Genomic DNA, 22,848 nt, shown 5'->3' with positions numbered 1-22,848 from the left:
AAATCTACAGTTGGTTTTTTTTTTTTTTTTTTTTTTTTTTTTTTTTTTTATATCTGCATTCATTTATGCCAGTTTAAGATTTAGCTCTTCTCTTAGATCTTCTCTTATTTTCTCTTCCACTGGATTATAACCCCACCTGCATGCTCTTAATGATGGGTTTTCAACTTCCAGCTGATTTATGGATTGATTTCTTTCCTCCTCTCTCTCCTGAGAAAACTGACAGAGTTGCAGACCTCACCGGCTAGGGCTGTTTTGTGATAAATCAGTCAGAGAACACCTGAACGTATCTCCAGTGCCTACAGTAGCTTTCTCCCGTGCCTCTTTTGGACCTGCACTACAAGCACAACCTGTGCAGACCAGGGGAGCGTGGGACCCAGGTCTCCTGCGTTATTTGCTTGTACCACGTTTCCTTTCAGGCATTTTCTTTTTAATATGACACGACTAATTTTTGATTATCATTTTATTTGCTTAGCATGGCACACATATTAAAGACACTCAACAGCTGGTTCTGGTGGGAGAATATATGGATGCCAATCAACGTCACATGGGCACATTTTGTAGACCGTGAAGGCCTTGTCTTTCCAAAACCACATCAGTTGTACGCCACAATACCGTATGCTTTTGTATTGCTGATTATCCGATTCCTCAGTGAAAGGTAAGAAACAGAAATTCCATGTAATACTCTTGTTAGTTGTTGTTAATGCTAAAAAATAAAATTGGAAATTAAGATAATGTAAGAATATTGATCTAAAGATTTCATAACAGAGGGTTAGTTGGGAGTCTGCTAAAAATACCTACTACAAATAATATTGAAGGTGAAAACCTGGGAAAGGTTTTTCACTATCAGGAACATGTGATTGTGGTCCAATCTAGATGGAAAGCATTTCTCTCATTTCTAGAACAGCATTTGGATAATTCTGATTATCTCCTTCCATTAGAGAAACAATTCTTTCAGAAACATTTTGGATTCCTTTTGCTTTTTCTCCTTTGGTGGAAGAGTAGAGTTATTTGTCCTCCAAACCAAACCTCTTCTCTTGTTAAATCCTTCCCCAGGACATTAGTGTAAGGCTGATAAATCGAAGGTGTCCAGTTGTAGCAAACCTACGCAGACTGGAGGGATCTCAAAGTTTCATGTGAACATTTTCTGTAGAGCTAGTAATGCTGATGCTTTTTTTCTCACTCTGGTTTAGTGATTATGGAATCATTAAAGTTGGAAAAACCCTCCAAGATCATCTGGTCCAGCTACCCCCCTACCACCACTATCACCCACTAAACCATGTCCTCAAGCACCACGTCCAACCTTTCCTTAAACACGTCAAGGGACGGTGACTCCACCACCTCCCTGGGCAACCCATCCCAATGCCTGGCAACTGTTTCTGAGAAGAAACTTCTCCTAGTTTCCAGCTAAATTTCTCCTAATTTTCAGCCTAAATGGCTTACTTCTGCAACTGGAGTCTTATGAGACAGGCAAAGGCTGGCACCATAGAAGAAAGCTACAAATATATTAAGATTTTCAATGCATTTACTTAATTATTTGTTTCAATTTTATTGGTTTTATTTGATTTTTTTTTTTCTGCTCTAAAAATGTGATTAGTAGTTTTTGTAATTATTTCAGGATACAATGAGGAAATTTGGAATGTCATAAGTTGAACAGACTTAAGACAGAACCAGATAAGATCATTCATATTAGAGATCAAAAGTAATTTGGTTCATATGTTTATAACCATGCACAGTGTCTCCTGAGTAAATGCTTGCCCAACTGTCTCACTGCGCTGCTGTTGGAAGTTGCTCATGTGAATAATTAGCCCATACATCTGGTGTGCAGTGAATCGGCCCATGAATGAAGAAAACTGACCGCTGCTATGAGTAATAGGGAATCAGTCGCTGATATCAGCAGAGAGGAAGGGGCTTTTGTTGTTTGTTTTTTTTCTCCAGAAAAGCCTGCCCAAGTAGAAGAGCAAAACAGTTGGCTTTGCAGCTCCTAGTAGTGGAAAATGGAAGAGAAGGAGAAGCCTTCAGTTTCTGGGGGAGTTGCTGTGTGCCACTGGCTAGAGGCCACATGCAGAATGCTGTTTCCTGGGCCGTGGTAGCCCAGCATGACAATGTGCTATGTGACTACCTGTCACCAGGAGAGATTATCCCAGAAGCAATCTTGCAGCATCTGCTCACGTTTCATGTTCCCTTAACTATTGCTTAACTCAAATGTGTCTGTGAAAAAGACAAGGACGAAAAAACAGGATTTTTTCTACAGTTTCAGAGCATTTCAGGACCAGAAAATCAAGTGGTTGTCTACTTTTTTTTTTTTTTTTTTACTTTATTTTATTTTCCCATAGTTGCTAATATGCTATGATTCTCTTTTGGGATTAGTTAAAGGGAGATTATTTGTTCTCATGGAGCAGACATATCCTATAGCAGATTACAATGCTTCAGATTTACTTTGTTCATATCCTGGTATGAGAATAGCTGAGGTCTTGTAACTGTGTTGTATTTTTTAATCTTTTCATTCTGTGTCTTTTCAGATATATTGCTATACCTCTAGCAAAAGCCTTAGGTATAAAGAATGTAAGACGTGTGAAGCCACAGCCTAATCCTGTTTTAGAGAGTTATTTCCGGGAGTGCTCAAAACACCCATCCCAAGTAAGGATTCTCATTCTTTTAAAGTAGTTTTGGGTTTTGGAAAATCCCAAGTTTTACTGTTTCAATAAGCCATTAGCAATGACATCATGGGATGAGTTCCAGCTGATTGACAGATGACTTAATTTATTTGGGTTTATGTTGCTTTTCTGCTGACAAGGGTATATAGCATCCAAAACAGAAAATACGTTTAAGATGTTTAATTTTCTGGCATGCTGTTCTAGGTTAGACTGTTAGTATTATTTCCAATGAAGATCAGTGCTCCATCTTTAACTCATTCTGCCTGGAGAAAACATCAGCTGACATCTGTTGTTGGAAAGTGCTATCATATTTATTGCTAGCAGTAATATTGGAACACTGGTATGGAAGCTGTTTGATCTGTTATATTGCTGCATACTTAATCTTGGTTTATGTAAGAAAGAAAAACAATCTTTATATTAACTTGCTGTTGATTTTAAATTTGAACAAGAAGAAGATAAAAGTATCTTACCACTTAGTATTTCAAAACATGGAGCAACCTGATTGCTGATGGGAAGCAGGTACCTTGCTGCGAATGCAATCTCAGGAGGTTCACTTAACTACAAATACCAAACAATTGCAGTTTTCCTATGCTGTTTTTTAAAAGAAAGATGTGCCTCGTTGATGATTATTGATATGTGGAATTTTGCATTCTGTCCCTGACTCTGCTGCTCTCTTATTGTGGTTTTGGCCTGCTGTTGTCAGGAGTAGATGTATTCATGTTCACATGTGAGCTCTACTCTCTGGCCAAGTACCCTGATCTCTGTTTCATAACTTCCTTCTGCATGAGTGCAATTTGACAATTAATCTCAGAAGGGAAGCACAGAATTCGCATTTATTACTTCTTGGTACACAGGAACGATTCAGACTGCCTCTTCTATGTGTCTGGCGTAGGAACCAGCATGTCTGAGTGCACAGAGGCCTGGCTGGTGACTGGGGGCATCTAGGCTCCATCATCTGTCTAAACAAAGTCAGTATTCCTGTGTGGCAAGTAGGGAGCTCTTCAGCCAGCAGGATGGGCTGAACACAGAGCCTGTTGGCAGTCCTGCCCTCCCCAGCAGCTGAGGTGCCTTTGCTCACATACCAGAGCTTGCTTCCAAGAGGAGACTAACTGAACAGGACTTACCTTGGCGGAGGCAGTGCTGCTGCCACCCACTATTTGCATTCCAGCCTTGGAGGGAAAGAACTTCCCCAGGGATGAGTTGAACACTGCCTCTGCTCCTGCAGCTGCCCCAGGGCAGGTCAGCCCACACGTTCTGCCTCTTAGGATGGAGGAGAGGGAGGAAGCTGACAAGCTGCAGGTGGGGCACCGAGCACCCAGAAATGCAGGAGACACGTGGCTGAAGGAGGAGGCAGCTCATCGCCCCTAATCATTAGAGCAGGAAGTAGTACCTTGTGCTTGGTGCACGCTGGCATGGCTGCACAGCAGAGCCACTTCACCTTTGGAGTACAGATAAAGCACAGACAACTGGCAGCTGCACTTGAAAGGCTAGATGGATTCTTAGGTGACTGCTCTAGCCCTAATTTATTTTTAGGTGTTGAAAGGAGGCAGTCTGGATTTTGCTCAGTAAGATTAAGTGACTTGCCCTGCTGCGTGGCAGAATGCTGAATTTGAGAACAGAGCCCAGCTCGCCTTAATGCTGTCTCACCAGAAATACTCATTTAAATACAGTCTAATGATTATGCAAGGTAAAATATTGGATGCAAGGTCTACATGCATCAATACATGGCACTCCAAAAAGTTACCCACTGCCAAACCTCTTGCTTAGCAGAAAAAGTTGCGTCTTTTAAGTTATCAGAAGCCATTAGAGTAGTGATAGCACAATTTGTAGACCCATACATTTCATGCCTGATTTATTAACATAAGTTAGTGTCTTGAAAACCCAGTATTCCTGTGAATGTCATTCAAAAATTAAACCAGGAAGTCTCAAAGTTAAAACACCACGGACAGTTAATATTAGTAATATTGTTAAATGAAGGTCTTACGATTGTGGGAAGCTGATGTGTGAAGTACAAAATAAATGAAGATGACACTGGTGTAGATCTTGTTGCTAACACTCTTCCATTTTTTGCAGTCAGAGATTCAAGGCCTTGCCAAAAAGTGCAACTGTACCGTCCATTTGGTGGAAAAGTGGTTTAGGAGACGGCGAAACCTCGAGATCCCAACTGTGCTTCGGAAATTCCAGGAAGCTTTGTAAGAAAAGTCTTTTCTTTATTATGGATTTTTGTTTTGGAAAGTGATTGAGATCCTCAGATGCCCTCTTGGTTGGGGGCTTATTTCCAGAAAGCTGGGTCTGTCTGACTAGGGTTTTGCTTTGTGCGTATGCAAAGAAATTGAAAGGGTCTAGTAGCATTTCTCCAAATCCTGTGACTTAAAAATATTAGGCTTACAGTTTCCTGGGGGGAGGGGGACACTCCAAAATATTTTAGGTTTCTTCAGTACGTAATACTGGATTTATTTATAGGTTCCTGTTATGTAACACTTGATGAAAACATGTAGAGAATAGGAAAACACTTGTCTGTCTGCCTGTAATCATAAGGGAACCAAAATGCTTATTCACTGTTTAAATATGTATCTATATTTTCATCTTGGGATAATATAATGTGTGTAAAGAAGTGAGTTCAAGAGCAGGATTCCTGGCATCCTAATTAAGCGGTGGGTGTTACAGCTTGAGCACGGGGTACCATATGGAACATGAGTTCAAATCTGCTAATGAGGGTGGGCCATTGAGTAATTCCGAGTGATAACAATGAATATGTAAAAAAGTTTCAAAACCTCCTCCTGCATATGATTGAAAACTGGAAAAGCATTCAAGAGTCTGATTTTCCACAAGCATGTGAGAACTTCCCCATACATAAACATTTTACTAATTAACTATTCCAGTGTTATCCAAAATCTCATACAAATTGGAAATCCCCAAGTAGGCAGCGTGGCTTTGCTTACATAGCTCAACCCTTTTTGCTACTGAAGCTAACTGTACCAGTGTAAAACTCTTTCCTAATGCCCTGACTATTTGGGCTTTGGGCTAGCATGATTACCTTGGCAAAATTCACATGATGATATTATTTGACCTCTTTTAGTGTAGAGTAGCTTAAAGAATGAGGGTTAAAAGCTCAAAGTTGAGTAGTTTATCAAGATTACTTTGTGTGAATTGATACGATAATGATTTGATCTCCTCTGGGCATAAATGCAGTTGATAGACAGAGGTGTGTTGCTGTGAAGCCTAACTGAGTTGAATAAACTGTCTTGGCAAACTGATGTTCATTTTTTTTTGTTGTTGTTTTGTGGATCAGTTAACTTTGTTTTGCAAGTGACACTAAGATTTCCTGCTATCGATACAAGAGCTGCCTGCCATGCATCCGTGGCTCTAGTTATACACAGCCAAAGACTGAAATTAAAACTTGCTTGGCAGCCTGAGTGAGAATGAAGCAAACAGGTTTTTCTTGTGCAATTTTGTGAACCTTGCTCTGCTCTTTGTCAGTGAATTTAATTGGATATAATTTTCAAGGCAACAAATTGAACAGAGTTATTCCATGCTAGTAGTCAGTGTTACGAGCGTTATGACATTTTTGAAAGCCTGCAATCTACAGGATCATTTTTCTGAATCACAAGGAAAATCTGATGAGCCAGTTCTAAGCCATACTTAAGCTATTAGTGCTCCCTGTTAAGCAACACTGGGGTTTGGAAAGTCCTTTGCATGAAACCTTCCCTGCCTTAAAAGACTCGCCAGCCTTTAACTTCACCTATTAAATTCTCTTTTGTTAGACTCAGTTTTAGAGAAAAGTTTCAAGAGAAGATTCCTAAAGTTAAATCAGAAAGATCCTTTTATATAGTTGTTGTTCTGTGCTGTCCCTGGCGGCCAGAACCAGAGTTTAAAAGGCACATGTGTAAAGTTTGGTGAATTTGGATGAATTTTACTTTGGGTTTTGTTAACCAAATTCATAAAGAAGCTTGGCTAAATGCAAAATGAGGTAGTGCTCTGGCAGTCTTGTACATACGATGAGTTCATCTGAAGCACTGAGTGCTTACTGCCAAGTGCATTCGTTCCACAGACTTGTAGGGCTGGGGACCAGTGGTGCAGTCGTGTTAGGGGCTCGTTGCTTTGGGTCTGAGTCAGGAAGTCACTGAAGCACGCACTTTACCCTGAACACAGAATCAGTCCAGTTATGTCCACTGGACTCCTTACACCTCTGCCTGAAATACGAGGAGAGCTGATGGCAGAATCAGCCCACGTGAAGTCTGTCCTCTGCCACGGCGGTGCTTTCCCTAGATCTCTTGGTTAACTCTGAGCAAGGTATTACTTGTGAGTTCCCCTCTCTGCTTCCATTTGCTGTCCTGATTTCTGCCATTTGAATTTCTCTGTCTGTGCAGTGGGTGGTTTTTCATCATCTTAGGAAAGATGCTTCAAAGTAGAAATGTAGAACGATTGCTTATTACCAGTGTATCTGGTGGCAATTCTGTAATTGTTGTCTTGATTTCTTCCGTGGGCATGAGACATATCGTCTTGTCTAGCCTCCACCATCTCATGTCCTCATTTTTTCATTATTTCTTTCTCTTTTAAAAAGCTGGCTCAGTCTTTGAACATCTCATTCTTTCACCTGGGATATCAGCCTCCAGGTAATGCAGGGCTCAGAAAGGAGGGGTTGCTCTTACCAGTCTCATCATCGTCTCTCAGATGACACTTCATTACTGTTTGCCAAAGACCACAACCATCATTTTTATAAATCTCTCAATTAGTGCTAGCATAAGCAGTGTTCTTGTCAAGGCTTTTTCTCCTTTTTAGCAAATCACATTCCTGGGAGGCCGTTTGCTGTTCTCATCTGGGACACTTCATGTTCCACGAGACGTTCTCACCAAGTCTGGGGCCGCATTTCCCTTTCTCTGTGATTATGACCTTTCTCAGCATGTGATGTCCTGCAGCATTTTCCTACTGATCTTGAAGAGTTGCTCTGGGAAAGGTCAGGCTTGTTCCAGCAGAGGAGAAAAGGGCAGAGGAAGAAGTTTTCCATCACCTGTTGAGGTGGGAGTGGGAACGCTCTGGCTGAGTCTCCAGCCACACCCAGTCCCAGGGACAATACCTCCCACGCAGGTTCCAGAGTCATCACAAGGCTGATTGCTGGCTCCAAATCACAGCATCCTGCTCTCCCATACATAAGCAACAACATAGTTTCGGTTCCCTAAGATACACAGGATTTTTTTTCCCTTTGCTGACTTACCAGATCAGTGATGAAAATCTGCGAGTTTTATCTGCCTTGATGGATATGCATTTAAACCACAAAAAGCTTAGATCAGGCTTAGTTAAATGCTGGCAAACCTAGTCAAAGATTGAGGTTTATGGGTAATCCAGGCCTGAGCAGTAAGATAAAAGCTTACACGGTATCTGTTAAAGCGTCATGGAGCTCCCCAGTTTTCAACAACTGGTGTTTAAAAAAAACAACACAAAACAAAACAAAAAAATCGAAAGAAATTAACTCAGTAATTGAAACAAGTCACTGTTGGTGACAGCATTCACAATGTTTGATCTGACTGGAAAGTATATGCTATGTGGCTGAAAGGTTTTCTGCTGATAGTGAGCTGTGAGATTGAATATTCATGTTGGACTAAACTAGAGGAATTGATACAGTGGGGAAGGTTGCTGTCATCAAATATTTAATTCTTAGGGAATTTATTACAATTTGCTGTAACTATTAGCTTGATCAGTTTGAGCCTGGCTGGAGAATTTCTCCAATAATCACAAGCAAGATATCTGTATTGTGATAATGTAAAATCATTTATTTTTTTTAGCAATTAGGTAAGTATAAGTATTTGAGTAACAGTAATTTAGATATAGCCCACACATGGCAACCCTTAATGTGGAATGTGAGGGCACATTTATGTGGAAATTGTCTGTGATGCATGATGACTTGCTGTAGGTCTGACTCAGGATATATCAATGGGAAAATAATGTTCTTATTTTTTCCTTTTAATCTTGCAGCTGGCGATTTTCATTCTATCTTACATCTTCCATTGCTGGATTTATATTTCTATATGATGTAAGTTAATTTCATTAAGGTTTGATATTATATTTTTAACAGAACAAGGACTGATTTATAGATCTTCGTGAAGCCCATCAAAGCCCATACACTCTGATTTCAGTGGCTGCTTGGGTTCAGATCTGTGTTGTATGTAATCTATGTGGAAGGCTGCAATATACACTGAAGCTTTGCGTGGATTTCTAAATTTTCTTCTCAAACTCCTGTAATTAAAAAAAAAAAATAATAATGTACGAGTTATCAGCCTTTTTAAGAAAGGTTTTAAGTCCCATAGATGGTTTTACAACGTGCCTTGTTAACACCTACAAATGCATCGCATGGCCACGTTTTTCTCAAAGGAAGCAGTAAAACTTTTCTGGCAGTGCTTTTTGGGGTCACAACAGCAGTGTGTTTCATGGCTATTTATTGAGGTGTTACTCCCAACTTCTGACTCAGCAGCAAGAGAGAGAGTGCTGCTTGTAACTATGTGAGCACTGCCTGGGGTGTCATTAATGCTTCTCCTGAGCAACTGAACCATTTTCAGTGTGTCTACGGTCATTTGGCTCTTCTCCCCAAACGCTGTTTATCATCACAAACCAGTGTGTGTGGCTGGTAAACACAGCAAAATCTAATCATTGTGGCAACATATCTTGAGTAATTGCAGTAATAAAACACACGCCCACTGCTTTGGATGATGAAATGATGAACTGGAATGCTTCAGGTGTCCTGAAGAGAAGCCAAAACGCTGAGACTAATACAATAAATCTGAGTTGTAAGATCTCTTCAGAAATTGGTGGAGAGCAGTTATCCAGATCATAGTTTCTCAGCTCGCTCCACATAGAGAATGTCTAAGTATTAAGGATTTTGGAGTTAAGATGACTTATTGTGGCTCAGCTGATCCGTCTGAATCATCTGTCTTTCCCAGAAACCTTGGTTTTACGACATATGGCAGACGTGGGTTGGCTACCCGTTTCAGGTGAGCTTTTTGGCGTCGGCCCATTGGCCTGAGGGCATTCCAGGTATTTCCCCATTGGAAGGGGTAATCCGCAGACATGCTTCTCCCTCCCAGCGGGCACCACCCGGAGAGGTGTGGCACCAGACTCCTCTGCCTTTCCTTGGTACCTCCTGCTGACTGTTGCAGGACTTCGCAGCCATCTGCCTGTGCTGCAACACGGCCCTCCAGCCAGACCACTGCCATTCCCACCAGCTTACCAGCCGCCCACAGTACTCGTTTTGTGTTAGAGGCTTCAGTGCAGAACCCTGAGGCTTGCACCAGTCCTGGTGTTGCTTTGAGGCCCTGCAGAACAGCGTTATATGGCTGTGCCGAGCAGCTTAAGCGCCGCATGCTCCCTGCACCCTGTTGCTCAGTAGCACAGGCAGAGGGAGGGAGCACTGCAGTGGTTTGACTTGGCAGAATGCAATTCCCTGCTCTGGGAATCTCTGCTCAGGACTGATTTTTTTTTTTGTGTGTGTATGCAGTTTTTTTTAACCTCCAAGGGTCACGAGGCTCTGGTTTCTTACTCGAATATCATACTAACAATCCCCTAACAGATGGCTCCAAGCAAACTTGTTCTTGCCCACCTGTCAGAGGTTCTTGTGTGCTACCCCCTCCTTCATATTTCTGTAAATCTGTGGCCCATCATCCTTCTCCTTATTCACCTTCTACTCAAGGGTCAAAAATAAAAAGAATCCTGCCTCCCAGCTGGGTTTGCCAAGCTCCTCTTACTCATGGGACCTGATAACCAAGCTTATTCCCTGCCACCTGGGAAAAGTATTTAAGCAAATGAGCAGCCAAGCTGATGTAAACTCAGCATCCTAGCCCTCTTGTGCCCTAAGCAGAAGCATAGGATTTTAATGTAAGCAGATGACTTTTTAGTCATGAGATGTATAAGTATCTACAATGTTCACCAAAAAGGAAAGCTTCGTTTATTTGCAGTTGTTTGTAATTAAATGCAGAAGCACTCTGTGTGTGTAGTTCTCTGACAAAAACATAGAAGAAAGCATGCTAAAATTTGGGGGTGGGGGAAGAACAGCAGAAACAGAGTTCGGTCTGAGTAAAGGTTAAAATATTTGGCTCCCAGAACATCCTTCTTAATGAAGCCCAGAACATGGATTTAGTTTAGTTTAATTTTTTAAGCAAGACGCATCAGAGAAGCAAAAGAAGTGAGGAAAGGAAAAAAGAAGTAATTTCACTTGGCATTCAACTTTTGGTATTCTCCAAGTTAACTGTTTGTTTGTTTGTTTCTTCATTTACAGACTTTGCTGCCATCCCAATACTGGTACTACATGGCTGAGATCAGTTTTTACTGGTCTCTCCTATTTACACTGGGGATCGATAACAAAAGGAAGGCAAGTGGTCAGGCTGGTTTGTAGCTAGAACCTCTGTTTCCACGTGGAAAAATAAAGGCTTATACAAGTGGCCTGCTACGGGATTTGGTGCAGCCACATGAGGGCAGCATCAGTCTACACCTGGCACACATGCAGCCATCCACGTTCTCCTGGCTGCCAAGGGCACCTCTCTGTGACAAGCACTGCCTGTCACTTCACCTGCAAGGAGACCCTCAAGGACTCTGTGCTTGCTTGTCTCTATCTTTTTTCTTCTCTTCCTCACAGGATTTTATGGCTCATGTCGTTCATCACTTGGCAGCAATTGGGCTAATGAGTGGCTCGTGGTGTGGCAATTATGTGCGTCTTGGAACTCTGGTGATATTTGTGCATGATACTGCAGATTTCTGGCTCGAGGTAACCCCGACTACTTTTTTAAAATATATATAAATAATTATTATTTTTTGTTGTCCAGCTCGTGTTCAATAATGTTTTAATCTCTTTGCCATCAGATTCATATGTTCCCTCCCTATCCTCACAGAGAGACAGCTTCACACAGTCATAAATTGTAAGCTAAAAGAGAGCTTCCAGATAATTTACAGAATGTTACAGAATCCATTATGAGAAAAGAGTAGAAGAGAAGTTCAGCAGTACAGTACAGGGACTGGAAATACAGCTGCCTCCCTGGATTATTCTTGTTTCGCTGTTAAAATTAGACCAAGTTGGCTAGCCTGCAAACAGCTTGTCATGATACCAATTCTCAAGCAAATTTAGCAGCTAAAAGCTTGGCTACTTCTCTAAACTGTCTTAATTTTGTCAGCATTCACACCCCTGTGTTGACCCAAGGGGCACGTCTACATCATGCAGTTCTGGCTGGAGATACTCAAACTGTCTCTGAACAAGATATCACAGGTACTGGCAGGAGAAAAACATCTCCCTTTTTCTCCATCTCTGGACTAAATATCAGTGTTCAGAAATGTCCTAGGATTAGGAAGTGTTTTTCTCTGCACACAGCTCTGTGGTGACAGAGACCTGCTGCTGGGTTTCTCAAAAGATGAATGTGCTCTGTGGTTCATTCAGTGGCATCATTCTGGTTTTATAGCCCCAGGATTCAGAGTGTAGTTTCATCACCTGTTTTGCTGGCAGTACCCACGCAAGCAGATCTTGCAGGCTGTTGCCTCTCATTGCACATTTCTTCTCCAAATATGCTTTCAGTTCTGATGGAACAACTAATAGTAGGGTCGTGCAGTTGGGGTTGGTCCAGATTAAAGGCAGTTTCTTTTGCTGGATTACTTTTAATCCTGAACTGTTTTGTGGTCCAACTCACTGTGTGGCCTTTACAGTTGAATCAACAGCTGGTACGACAGCACTTAGATGCAACTGAAGTTGGATACTGGCATAAGTTAATTCAGCCCTGTCACTCAAAAAGAAGTTGATCAAAATGCTTTTTAGACCTAGGCTTGGCACCTGGAGCTTTGTTCACACTTGAGAACAGATGTTTTGTTCACCAGGGTGATTCCTGAATGAAGCATGGGAAGCTGTACTCTTCTGCTACGGGAGAAGCAGTAATAATGATCTTTACTAGTGGGATAGAGACTAAAGCTAGGACCTCCAGCCCTCAAAGAGGAAGAAAAGTTCCAAAATTAGGCACAGAGAAGGGTAACATGCGTGCACCAGAATGCCTGTGTATAAAGGGCTACTGCTCCTCTGGAGTGTGGAGATAGGGCCAGCGGCTTCTCTTTGATTCAGCCCGCTTTGAATCTGGTACAACGAGAGATGAACTTCTGTTTTCAAGAGCACTTTGTGTTTTCATGACACTTCTACTTTCATATCGGAGAGCTGTTCCTTAGGCCCCTGATACAGAGTTCTTGCCTTTGAGATAAAAGGAGAAATATAAACAAGGAATCTGTTTTGATGCTGCTTTATTAGGTATCAGTAAAATGATTGCTCTGTATGTCAGGCAGGGAGGAAACCTGCTTAGGTGGAAGATGAGTTCTTGTTTATGAAAATGCAGAAAGGAATTTATTTCAGAGAATATTTGTAATATGTTTGAATTTTGTTCAATGTAGGCAGCCAAAATGTTTAATTACGCTCGCTGGGAGAAAACCTGCAATGTGCTGTTTATCATCTTTTCTATCGCATTCTTCATCACGAGGATCATCCTGTTTCCCTGCTGGTAAGCGATATTTAATGTAGTCACAGCCTTTTATTTCATTCCCATTTCCACTGAAAGGTTAGTATTGGTTGTGATGGGAAAAGAAAAGAAATGGATTGTATCTTAAAGAGCAGAAGCTGGGCTTTTGTTATTGTTGACTTTAGTGGCCAGCTGGAAGAGTTGATAGAAACCTGTAATTTTCTTTAAAAATTTAAGTAAAAATAGTTTTAAAATGAACCTCCTGAAAATGTATTAACATAAATAAAGACGTTCACTTATTATTTAACTTGTTTTCATAAATTGTAGTTAAATATTATGAGCTCCTGTGTTTTTGAGTGGGTTGAGCTACTTAATTACAAGAAGTCATAGTCCCTTTCATTACATCCCTCCTGCTGTAAAGCAGAGTACAGTCTGTCCTATATGATTGCAGTTATTTATTTATTTATTTGGAGTGCATACTTTTTGGTATGTAGCTCTCAGGTAGTACCTCGCCTCACTTATCTACATGGGGGACATTCAGAAAAATTAAGGTAAACCAGTTAATTTATGAAGTCAATGCACATAAATCATAACTTTGCACTGGAAATTCATGTGAGCATTTACTATGATTTAATCTGCTTTGGAGTATCCACACGGGTGCTTAGTGTGCTTAATGCTTAACATGTTTAGCTTTTAAGAAGCGTTTAATGTGTTTCACATTCACGGTTTCATTGATTTGTTCTAGTTTGCTTTCATGCCCCTCCCTGCATGTGGACAAACCCTTAGAGACCCAAGCTGGTTAAATTAATAGTTCTGAACATTGATCAGCACAAGGTTTTAATTTCCTGTAGTATTCTTTTTCAGAAATGCTGATGTCTTTTACTTTCTTGTTATTTTTTGATTAACTGCACAAACGATCTCCAATCATTTTGCTTCACTGAGTTTCTTGTTCTTGAGCTTGGAAGCAAAACGTGATGAGATTAAAAGGACTCAAAAAGTCCAAAATAATATGGAAGAAGTGAAGTCTCAAGATGGACAAAACACATGTTAATTAACAAAGAGCCCTGTTGCAAAGCTTGCAGGATTTTCTCTGAATGTGGATTTCAGATTAGAGAGAATTTGCATGAAAAAATGGCACAGACAAGCTCTGTGTTGCATATTATCTAGACCACACAGAGCTCAAGATAAAAAAAAAAAAAAAAAAAAATCTATCCTTTTTTAGCATACTTTCATGCAAGACTCAAATTTCTTATCTTCTGAAGTCTGTACTTCAGTAGAGATAATATAGTTAAGCCACAGCTTGTTAATTAATCTGTCATTTTTGCAGAGCTTTTTAAAATTTTGTGGAAATAGTTAATCAGTTTGGAATGTGAAATAAGAAATCATTATAAATTGCATGGAGAAGGAATCGTGCACCATAACAGTGACCTTTATTTTTTATTTTTTTTTAGGATTCTGCGTGCCACGTTGTATCAACCTACATACTACTCCACTACTCCTGTCATAGCATATTTCTTATTCAACGGGCAGCTATTGATCCTTCAAGGCTTGCATTTATATTGGGGTTACTTAATCTTCAAGATTTTGAGAAGGTTCATTTTCTTAAAGGTAAGCAGTTCTGTTTCTGCTGAGAGGTGTGTGAAATATCAGCCATATACTAACACTTCCAGTAGAGGTTACTTGGAATCTCTTATTGTTTTCATGAACTTTCATGTCAGCATTTTTTATAGGCACCTACTAAGTATAAACATGTTTCAATGTGCTTTCTACCCCTTGTTTGTGTTTAAGGTCATAGATCAGAATATCAAAACTTCAGGTACAGCCTTTTTTTTTTTTTTTTTTTTTTTCTTTTTTTTTCCCCCCTGTATTTGATGTTTTGCTCTGATAATAAATGAGAAGTGAACTGTTCCAAAAACTGGAGCCCAAAGATGGCATTGAACTCTTGAAATTCCTGCGTTCAAGGTGAAAGTACTCTTTTTCTCCCTGGACTTTGTAAAAACATTAAAAAAAAAAATAATAATCATAATGGGGAGAGATGAGTGTTGAGATATTTTAAAAACTAGAAAAGAAGTCTTGTTCTTCAGGTTCCTCTAAATCTGAGGCTGGCTATACTTGAACATTCTGTTTTTGGAGTAAGAAAACCATTCGAAACTGATTCAGTATTATACTATGACATAATGAAATAGTCACATTCAGCTGTGACATATAAATAGATCAGCAAGAAAGCTGAAGAAACAGCTCAAAGGCTTTTTCTTTTATTTTCAAAGAGGCTGTTTAAAAAGACTAGCTTTGCTGAGGATGTCTCAACATATTCACATGTTCAGTAGAGTAACAGTGCAAGTTTGGGGCTGTCATAATCTACTTTTAGCTTGTAGATGAAATTGATGTGGGGAAAAAGCTGTAAAATGTTTGCTGCAATCTAAGTCTTGATTGACTGTCTGAAGTAAAACTTTCACAAGGTCTTTTCTAGCAAAGTATGCCAACAGCATTTAGAAAAGGACTTGGGAGAATGTCTCAATATTTGACACAACCATTGACAAGGATACTTTGCTAATTAAGGTGAAACTTGTGCTATTGAAAAATGGTATTCCTTGTGAGGATCAAGAGACAAAAATCTTGTGATACTGTCCTTTTATCTGAAGCAGTTCATGCTGTGAAGCATCTTAAGGAAATAGAAATGTTCCTTTCTACCCATATTAACCATCATTCGACTGCTAACAGAAACCATCCTATAATTTACTTTCTGGAAATAACTAGCAATGAGCGCAGTGCAAATGCAATTACACCCTAGTTTGTTGCCCAGGCATGGCCCCTATCACCGCAATAACATCCTGACCCGAGCCTCTTTGAAGTTGATGGAAAGAGTGCTTCAGATTATAATAGTACTGGATGAAACCAGCCAATTATTCTGGCTATCACCATGCAAATGAGAAAGAGACGGGTCAAATATCTTCATTCTCAGTCCAAGCTTGTTCTGTAGTCCAAGTATTTTTCTACTCTTCATTTGTTTATTAATTTCAACCAGTATGATGAGACCCTATCAGCAAAGCTTGTCTTTTTAAACAGCTTTTTTTGAAAGAAAAAGCCTTTAAATCAACAAGAAAGCTAAAGAAAAAGCTCACTTACATGCCATAACTGTGAACTGCAAATTTGTAGGATGTGGTACTTTAGGCCCAGTCTTGCTTTGATGGAGAGGCTCAACTAAGAAGTGAAATGCCATGACTGACTCAGTGTGGCTTGGCATTGTAATCCGTAATGATTGTTTCTAATGGTTGGGATTTGCAGTAACAGAGTGTAAAGTGGTATTTTTAATTCCTAAAATGATGGTTGCTGGGAGTGTTTGTGCTTTATTATTCCTTCCTTCCATCCCACTGAATTTTCCTGATGACTTTTGACAAGGGTCTGAATAAAAGGTTTCTTGATGAGGTACTTGGGGGGATGATTTTGTTGATATTTTTTGTTTGTTTTGTTTTCTGCTTTATTTAAACCTGGCTTCTCAAGGAAGCTTGTGCAATCAAGCTACATTTATGTGATCCCAGTGCCAATCTCAGCCTCATTGGATGGCATTCCTGGATTCCTACAAGTCTTATGCAAATAGCTCGATATCATAGGGAGACTCAATGGCTTCTGTACAGGAAAACTGGTTACAAATACAACCCTTGCTGGAGGGTTGAATTGAACATAAAGAAAAAATCTGCAGAAGAAATGGCTTGCTTTGTGCTGCTTTTGAAACATGTTTTTATGTTTCTTTAGAGGCTGAAAGACTTGTGTTTCTTCCATGTTGCTTTCCTCTGATTAATTACAGTCTTTCTGGCCAGGCTTATTGTTAGTGTTTTGCTTCTTGTTTTCTTTTTTGATTGTGGCCTTGCCCCTGCACTGAGCTGGAGTTTGTCCTACATATTTCACTGTAATTTGACAGAATTTTTGACATCATTTTAGCTCATTGTCAAAATATCTTTCAGGATGTTTCATCAAAATTAGCCAGATTGACTAACATCTCCTATCCGTCTTTAACATCCAATCTTATAAAATGCCACTAAAGGCAAATTTTTGTTGAGAAATTGACATCTAATAGGGGAAGGTAATAAAAATAAAAAAAAAAATAATAATAAAAAAAAAAAGGAAAGAAAAATAAGGTACTTTAGCTATGAGGAATGAAGTTGTTTGACTGTAGTACAGAGAAATTTGTGCTTTACGTGAGAGGTATGACCTGGAATTTAGCAACTGCACAACAAGTGCATACAAGCCTATTGCAAAATCTGCTAATGAAATGAGTATGGCTGAAACAGTTCAGGAAGAGGCAGAAAACAAATTCCATGTGAATCACAAAACTGTAGATGTTTGTAAAGTTTTCTTACCACTCTTGAGAAGTCAAATGTAGAGGTAAGTGGACTGCTAACGTAAGTGAAAGGTAGAAGTGTGTATTCCGTGTTCAGCAGCCACGTGTGCTTGCTGTATGCAGAGCTTGAAAGGAAGGTGGCCCTCCTCGTACAACCCCGATGAGATCAAGAGAGAGCTCTCTGCTTGGCAGCTGAAGAGGAGCAGGGCTTTGGCATAGCTTTCCATCCACACTGGTTGGGTGTTGTGTTTTTTTTTTGAGAGTCCACTGGAAAAAAGGTCTTTAGATACAACGGTTAGGAGGAGGTTGCTAGGCCAGCTATATAAGGCCAGCCTGCCCTGCCTGCTTGTATGCCTTTGTAGGGGCAGAAATGCTTTATTTTGAGATAAGAGCTTTTTTTTTGTGTTAGTCACTTCTAAAAAATGTAAAAGCACCAAGCCGGCATCTCTACCAGGGATTTTTGATTCCTTATACAGCTCTCGGAGAAGATGGTTTCCAAATAACATTTTTACAGTGGCAGCAGCAGCAGGCCTAGCCCTTTTCAGTCTGCATGACTTCAGCTGGCTTGCATGTGCAGCCTGTTTTCCATAGCGGTGGCAAACTTGGCTGTGAAAGCCGCCAGTGCCTCCAGAACTGCAAAGGCAACTCTGGGAAGAACGGTGTTTGCAAGGCAGCACTTCTCTACCACCAGGTTTGTTACAGACGTGCTCCTCACAAATCACTGTTGCTATTCTAGTGAAACGCCAGTAAAGCATTGCACTTGCATGAGGAGGGTTTTGTTTCTCCGCCCAAGACTTCTAAGTTTTCATTCAGAAAACGGGCAATTTCTGACGTTTTTCTAGAAGCAAGTTAGCCACTTTAGGTGGAAAAATGAAGTCACGATGTAACTGGAGATAGGGACTGGTGTGGTGTAAATATACAAGCCTGAAGGAAGCTCGGAGCATATCAAAGGTGTGAAGACTTTTTCTCAGCACCTTCTGTGCCTTGAGCCACCCGGTGTTGGTGGGGTCACCAGTGGAAACGGCGATAGTGCAGCAGGTAAGATCCTCTGTCATCCTTCAAAGGGCAGGTGTCTCTGATCACATCCTTCTGGCTCACGCCATCTCCCAGCCTGGCACCCAGTAGCCTTTAATGTATTTATTCCAAGTGGGAGGTGGTGGTGTCCCTTGTCAAAGCCCAGGCTAAGGAACCGGCTTGGGTCAGACATGAACCACGGGGTGTGGTGAGGGCCCGAATCTCCAGGTGGTCACGTACCCAAGTCCCCGTTGCTGTTTATTCAGAGGCTTGCACAGAGCTGTGCTGCAGCTTGCTAGAGCTGGGGGCGTAGCTTCAGTATCCTCACCATCAGGCTGCAACAGGAGGCTGTGTTAAAGGCAGGAATTAAAGCAAAAATGACATCAGGAGCCCAGCAGCCTTACCAGGCGGTGGCTTTCTTCGATGCTTTACCCTTCCCTCTCATGGAAGGGTGGGTGGCTTTTGTCTGCCACTGGGTGGACAGAAGCTCTTCATCTCAGCTCTCGCCTCCCCTCTGCACTAATTATCCTGTCTCTCTGGGATAATTGCTCGGCTGGCTTGCTTCAGCCAAAAAGAGCTTGGATTAGAAACCCTGCCATCTCCCTCCTCCCAAGTACTGCAGCCAGAGACGAATTAAAATGAGGAAAAAGGAAAGAGAGACGTAGAGGATCTTGCTCTGTGCTTGTGTGTCCAATTTTCTCAGCTCTGGGAGTCTCTGGCACCTGAGCTGATGGCGCAGAGTGCTGGTCTCGACACGTGTGGGCCTTGTGCTGCCTTTCCCCCAGCTCAGTCCTCCAGGAGTGTCCTAACAAGGGGGGAAGCGAGGCTATGCTCAGCCACTTGACATCAAGAAGCTGTTTATTTTCTATGGGGTTAAATTTGGAACAGGAATATAATTTTTTTCAAGTCAAAGATTGTTGTTATGCTGGAAAATGTTTATAAAAAAAAAAAAATCCAAACAACTGACCATGAACCCAAATGTCCTTTTCCAAAGGACATTTTATGACCCTGTTTACGAGTGAAGTACATCCATGTACAAGAAGCCCTTCAAGGTCGGACCTGTGGGCATTTATCTTAGGTCAGTTCTGCAGCGAGAGGACGAAGGACATTTTTCAGTGTAATTTCTTTTCAAGTTAGGTCAGGCAATTGCAATGTGAGCTGCTGGCTGCCATCTTGATGTCCAAGGCCTTTTGTTGCTAGGGAACTCGGTGTGTTTCTGTAATATTGAACAATTACATGGTTAAATTACCCGCTTGTATCAGGTTTCAAGCACCACTGAAACATGTCTAGTCATCATGTCTGCACATATGAGAATATTTTAGGAAAATTGAAAAAACATATAGAGAGGTATGTACACGTGCACTGATTTAAAATATCTCGCCAGGAAAATCCCATGGAGATTAAACGTTTTATTTCCAAGGTCAGAAAAAGGGAGCGAATGACAGCAGCTTATAGCCACATTATTATGGCAAATTAAGATGTAAAATATATGTTAAAACCATTACACACAGAGGTAAGGTTTTGAGACTACGGTGTTTTAAATTTTGAAAAATATGTGTAAGTTGTAGGAAATGGGCACGGTGTCCACATGACTCAGATACTTCAGGGCTGATGCGAAGTCCATCAGTGGCAGAAGGTAATGGCAGGTTTTTAATGGGCTGTAATGTTACCAGCAATATATTTTCTGCTTCTTTTTATTGCTTTGTTGCCATCAGACTGTCCTTGACTAAGGCAACGAGCTTCCTACTAATAGCTGGTGTTCTTTAGGAGTCATCAAGTACTGTTTGGATTCACCTTGGTTCTTTCTTCCTATTTTTTTAAACTACTTACTGAAACGAAAGCAGTACTCTAGTTTTTCTTAAGCATTTTTGGTTGGACATACTCATGTCCATGGTTTATTCATTCTTTACTCAGTCTAAATTCCCAAGAGAACAGTGAGAGTTAACTCTCAAAGAATGACTAATGGCAGTGTAAGATAGCTGAAAATGATAAGAAAATGCTATTTTGGGCTTGACATAAGAGCTGTGAAATACTTGTTATGACACTTGTGCTACGTCCAGCGCTCCTTCCTCTACTGAAGCATTTTGCTTTGCTGAAGGACTGCTCTCATGCTAAGGTTCCCTCTGCCAGTTCCCGTTAAACTTTCTTCCCTTCTCTTACGTACTCGTCCTGGGATGCCAGTGCAGTCCTTGCTCTGAAAGTGGTTAGCCACATAAAGACTGCTTACATTGGTTATTTCCTTTTCTGTGTCAAAATAACACATACTAATAATGCTGCATCCCTAAAAGTTTAACTCAAATACTTCAATGTTTTAACAGTAATGCACAGATGAGGCCTGAAAGCCCTTTGGGACACAGACGTAACCTGCTCTTGTAACGCATGCCCTCACTGCTTGTACTGAGGAGTAATGCAGCTTTACACCTGCACAGGTGCTGACCTGTGCTCCTTTCTAGCTTTCTTGTTGTGAATTTACCTCTTTAGAGACCTGCTATAACCCTCTGTGGAAGCTTTTAAATTAGGTTATACAGTTCCCAGAGGCCATGCTACCTGCGTTCAGGCGGAGGCTGTTCAGAGGCACCTCTGCTTCTGCTGAGCTTTCTTTCCCTGGGCCCAGTGTGGAATTCTTTTGTTAGTTATTCCTCCTACCTTTTTTTGTTTGGTGTCTTTGCATCAAGAGTAACTTATAAGATTCAAATGAATTATTAAAAATAAATGCTCCAACCACGTGGGACCTGGGAGTATGAAATTTCAGTTGTGAATTTGGATGAGAACTTGTTTGTTTATCATAGCCCCACAGCACGTTCTTTAAAGAAACATTTTTTCCAATTTTCCTGTTTGCAGGTAACATTTATCCATGGAAGTACAGACTTCCATATGACAAAGTTAAGCCTCCCTGGCTCTTGCGTTGTTTTCCTTGGTTACCTTTAGAACCAGGTCTCCATCCATCACACTCAGACCACGGAGCTGCAGTGGTTAAAGCCTTACTGACTTACCTTTGATGTGGGAGTCGCTCTTCAGCCTCTGTTCACCCGGGAGCACTGCGACTGCGAGCGCTTGGCTGCCCTTGCAGTTGGGGCAGCATTGCTGCCCTCGCTGAGCTGTGCTATGACCTGAGATATGTAACTCTAAATACAAATCGTAATTTTAAAGCTATGGGGGGAGGAAACCTTATGTAACACGTAAGTAGAAAGGCCTTTAGAGAAATTACATTTTAAATCTCTTCGGTGGCAAATAACGCTGGAAGCAGTGTTCAGGCGTTGGAGCTGTGCGCTGTTCGGTGTGCACCAGGGACACCGAAGGTGAACTTGGCCTGGTTGCTCCCGGCTAATAAACGCTGACTTTTGGCTTCAGCTGCAAAGGGTCATGATGTGACCCTGATCATACGCAACAGCACTGCGCTTCCACGCACCGTGCAATTACTGGGATGTGAAAAGGAACTCTCCAATGTATGTTGAGTTTTGGCATGCACAGCAGTTTACCTGGCTCCTAAAAAGTCTTTTTTTTTTTTTTTTTTTTTAATTTTTTTTTTTTTTAGCAATGAAAAACTATTTTCAGGACATTTATAATCAAAAAATGAAAATTCAAGAGAATTAACACGGGGAGAAGTTATTCATTTCAGCAAAGTGTCATTTGACAGGAGTTTAACAGGGAATGGGGTTTAGTTCCCTAAACCATAGGCACTGAAGTTTTTGTTCTGTTTTCTTTTTCTTACGTGCTTTATTAAGCCTGTACTGTGCCGATGGCAGCCAGGACATTGATAAAGCAGAGTGCAGAGATTTGCTTTCTTTAGTTCCAAGTAGCCCTTATAAAAGGGGTAACAGATTATTGTTATCCTCTAAAATAGTAAATTACAATTTTATGCCAGCGTAGGATTGGGGAATTGGTAAAAAGCTTTTAGTGGAGATTTTGTTTACTTTCTAAACTGGGAAGGGCTAGTACGTGTTAACATTCTGCTTCGGAGTTCTCTGAATGGAGGTTTAGCACACACATAAGTCAGATTGAACTTGATTAGGAGGGGTTGCCTCTCCTCCATTTTAAAGGAAAATGGGTTGCGGAGAAGTTGAATTTGTTGGTTCTCGATGGATAAATGTTTACAGCAGTTTTTCTCATGAGGATGGCTTATTAGGGGAATGAAGCAGGACAAATGGAAGTTTTCCCTCTTAGAGATGAAAACCAGTCTATCTGGGAGCCTTCCCAGTTGATTCAAATTATTGCCTTTGAGACATGGGTTTTTTAATAGCCTGGAGATGGGAGCTAGCCAGCCAGGTCAGCAGCATGAAGGCTCATGCCCTAGTAAAATGAAATTACTTCCTGTTATGACTTTCTTTCATCTGCATATTTCCCATTCTGTTACAGCAATCTAGTTAAGCCC

General features: G+C 40.9%; 1 protein-coding gene across 2 annotated transcripts in view; it reads left to right on the top strand.

Moving 5' to 3' along the window:
* The window catches only part of CERS3 (ceramide synthase 3), a 53,879-nt gene that overhangs the window by 16,771 nt on the left and 14,260 nt on the right, over nucleotides 1–22,848 (top strand). For both annotated transcript variants that reach the window (XM_072043233.1, XM_021266617.4), the window contains exons 2-10: nucleotides 473–655; nucleotides 2,520–2,637; nucleotides 4,728–4,846; nucleotides 8,628–8,685; nucleotides 9,590–9,640; nucleotides 10,921–11,013; nucleotides 11,278–11,406; nucleotides 13,059–13,165; nucleotides 14,575–14,731. In XM_072043233.1, coding sequence (XP_071899334.1) covers nucleotides 474–655; nucleotides 2,520–2,637; nucleotides 4,728–4,846; nucleotides 8,628–8,685; nucleotides 9,590–9,640; nucleotides 10,921–11,013; nucleotides 11,278–11,406; nucleotides 13,059–13,165; nucleotides 14,575–14,731 — 1,014 coding nt within the window. In that variant the 5' untranslated portion in view covers nucleotide 473. The remainder of the gene's footprint in view (nucleotides 1–472; nucleotides 656–2,519; nucleotides 2,638–4,727; nucleotides 4,847–8,627; nucleotides 8,686–9,589; nucleotides 9,641–10,920; nucleotides 11,014–11,277; nucleotides 11,407–13,058; nucleotides 13,166–14,574; nucleotides 14,732–22,848) is intronic.

This window comes from Anas platyrhynchos, chromosome 11 (genome assembly GCF_047663525.1).
Source record: "Anas platyrhynchos isolate ZD024472 breed Pekin duck chromosome 11, IASCAAS_PekinDuck_T2T, whole genome shotgun sequence".
NCBI classification, from domain to species: domain Eukaryota; kingdom Metazoa; phylum Chordata; class Aves; order Anseriformes; family Anatidae; genus Anas; species Anas platyrhynchos.
Note: the sequence above shows the minus strand (reverse complement) of the source record. Positions and strands in the feature narration are given on the sequence as shown.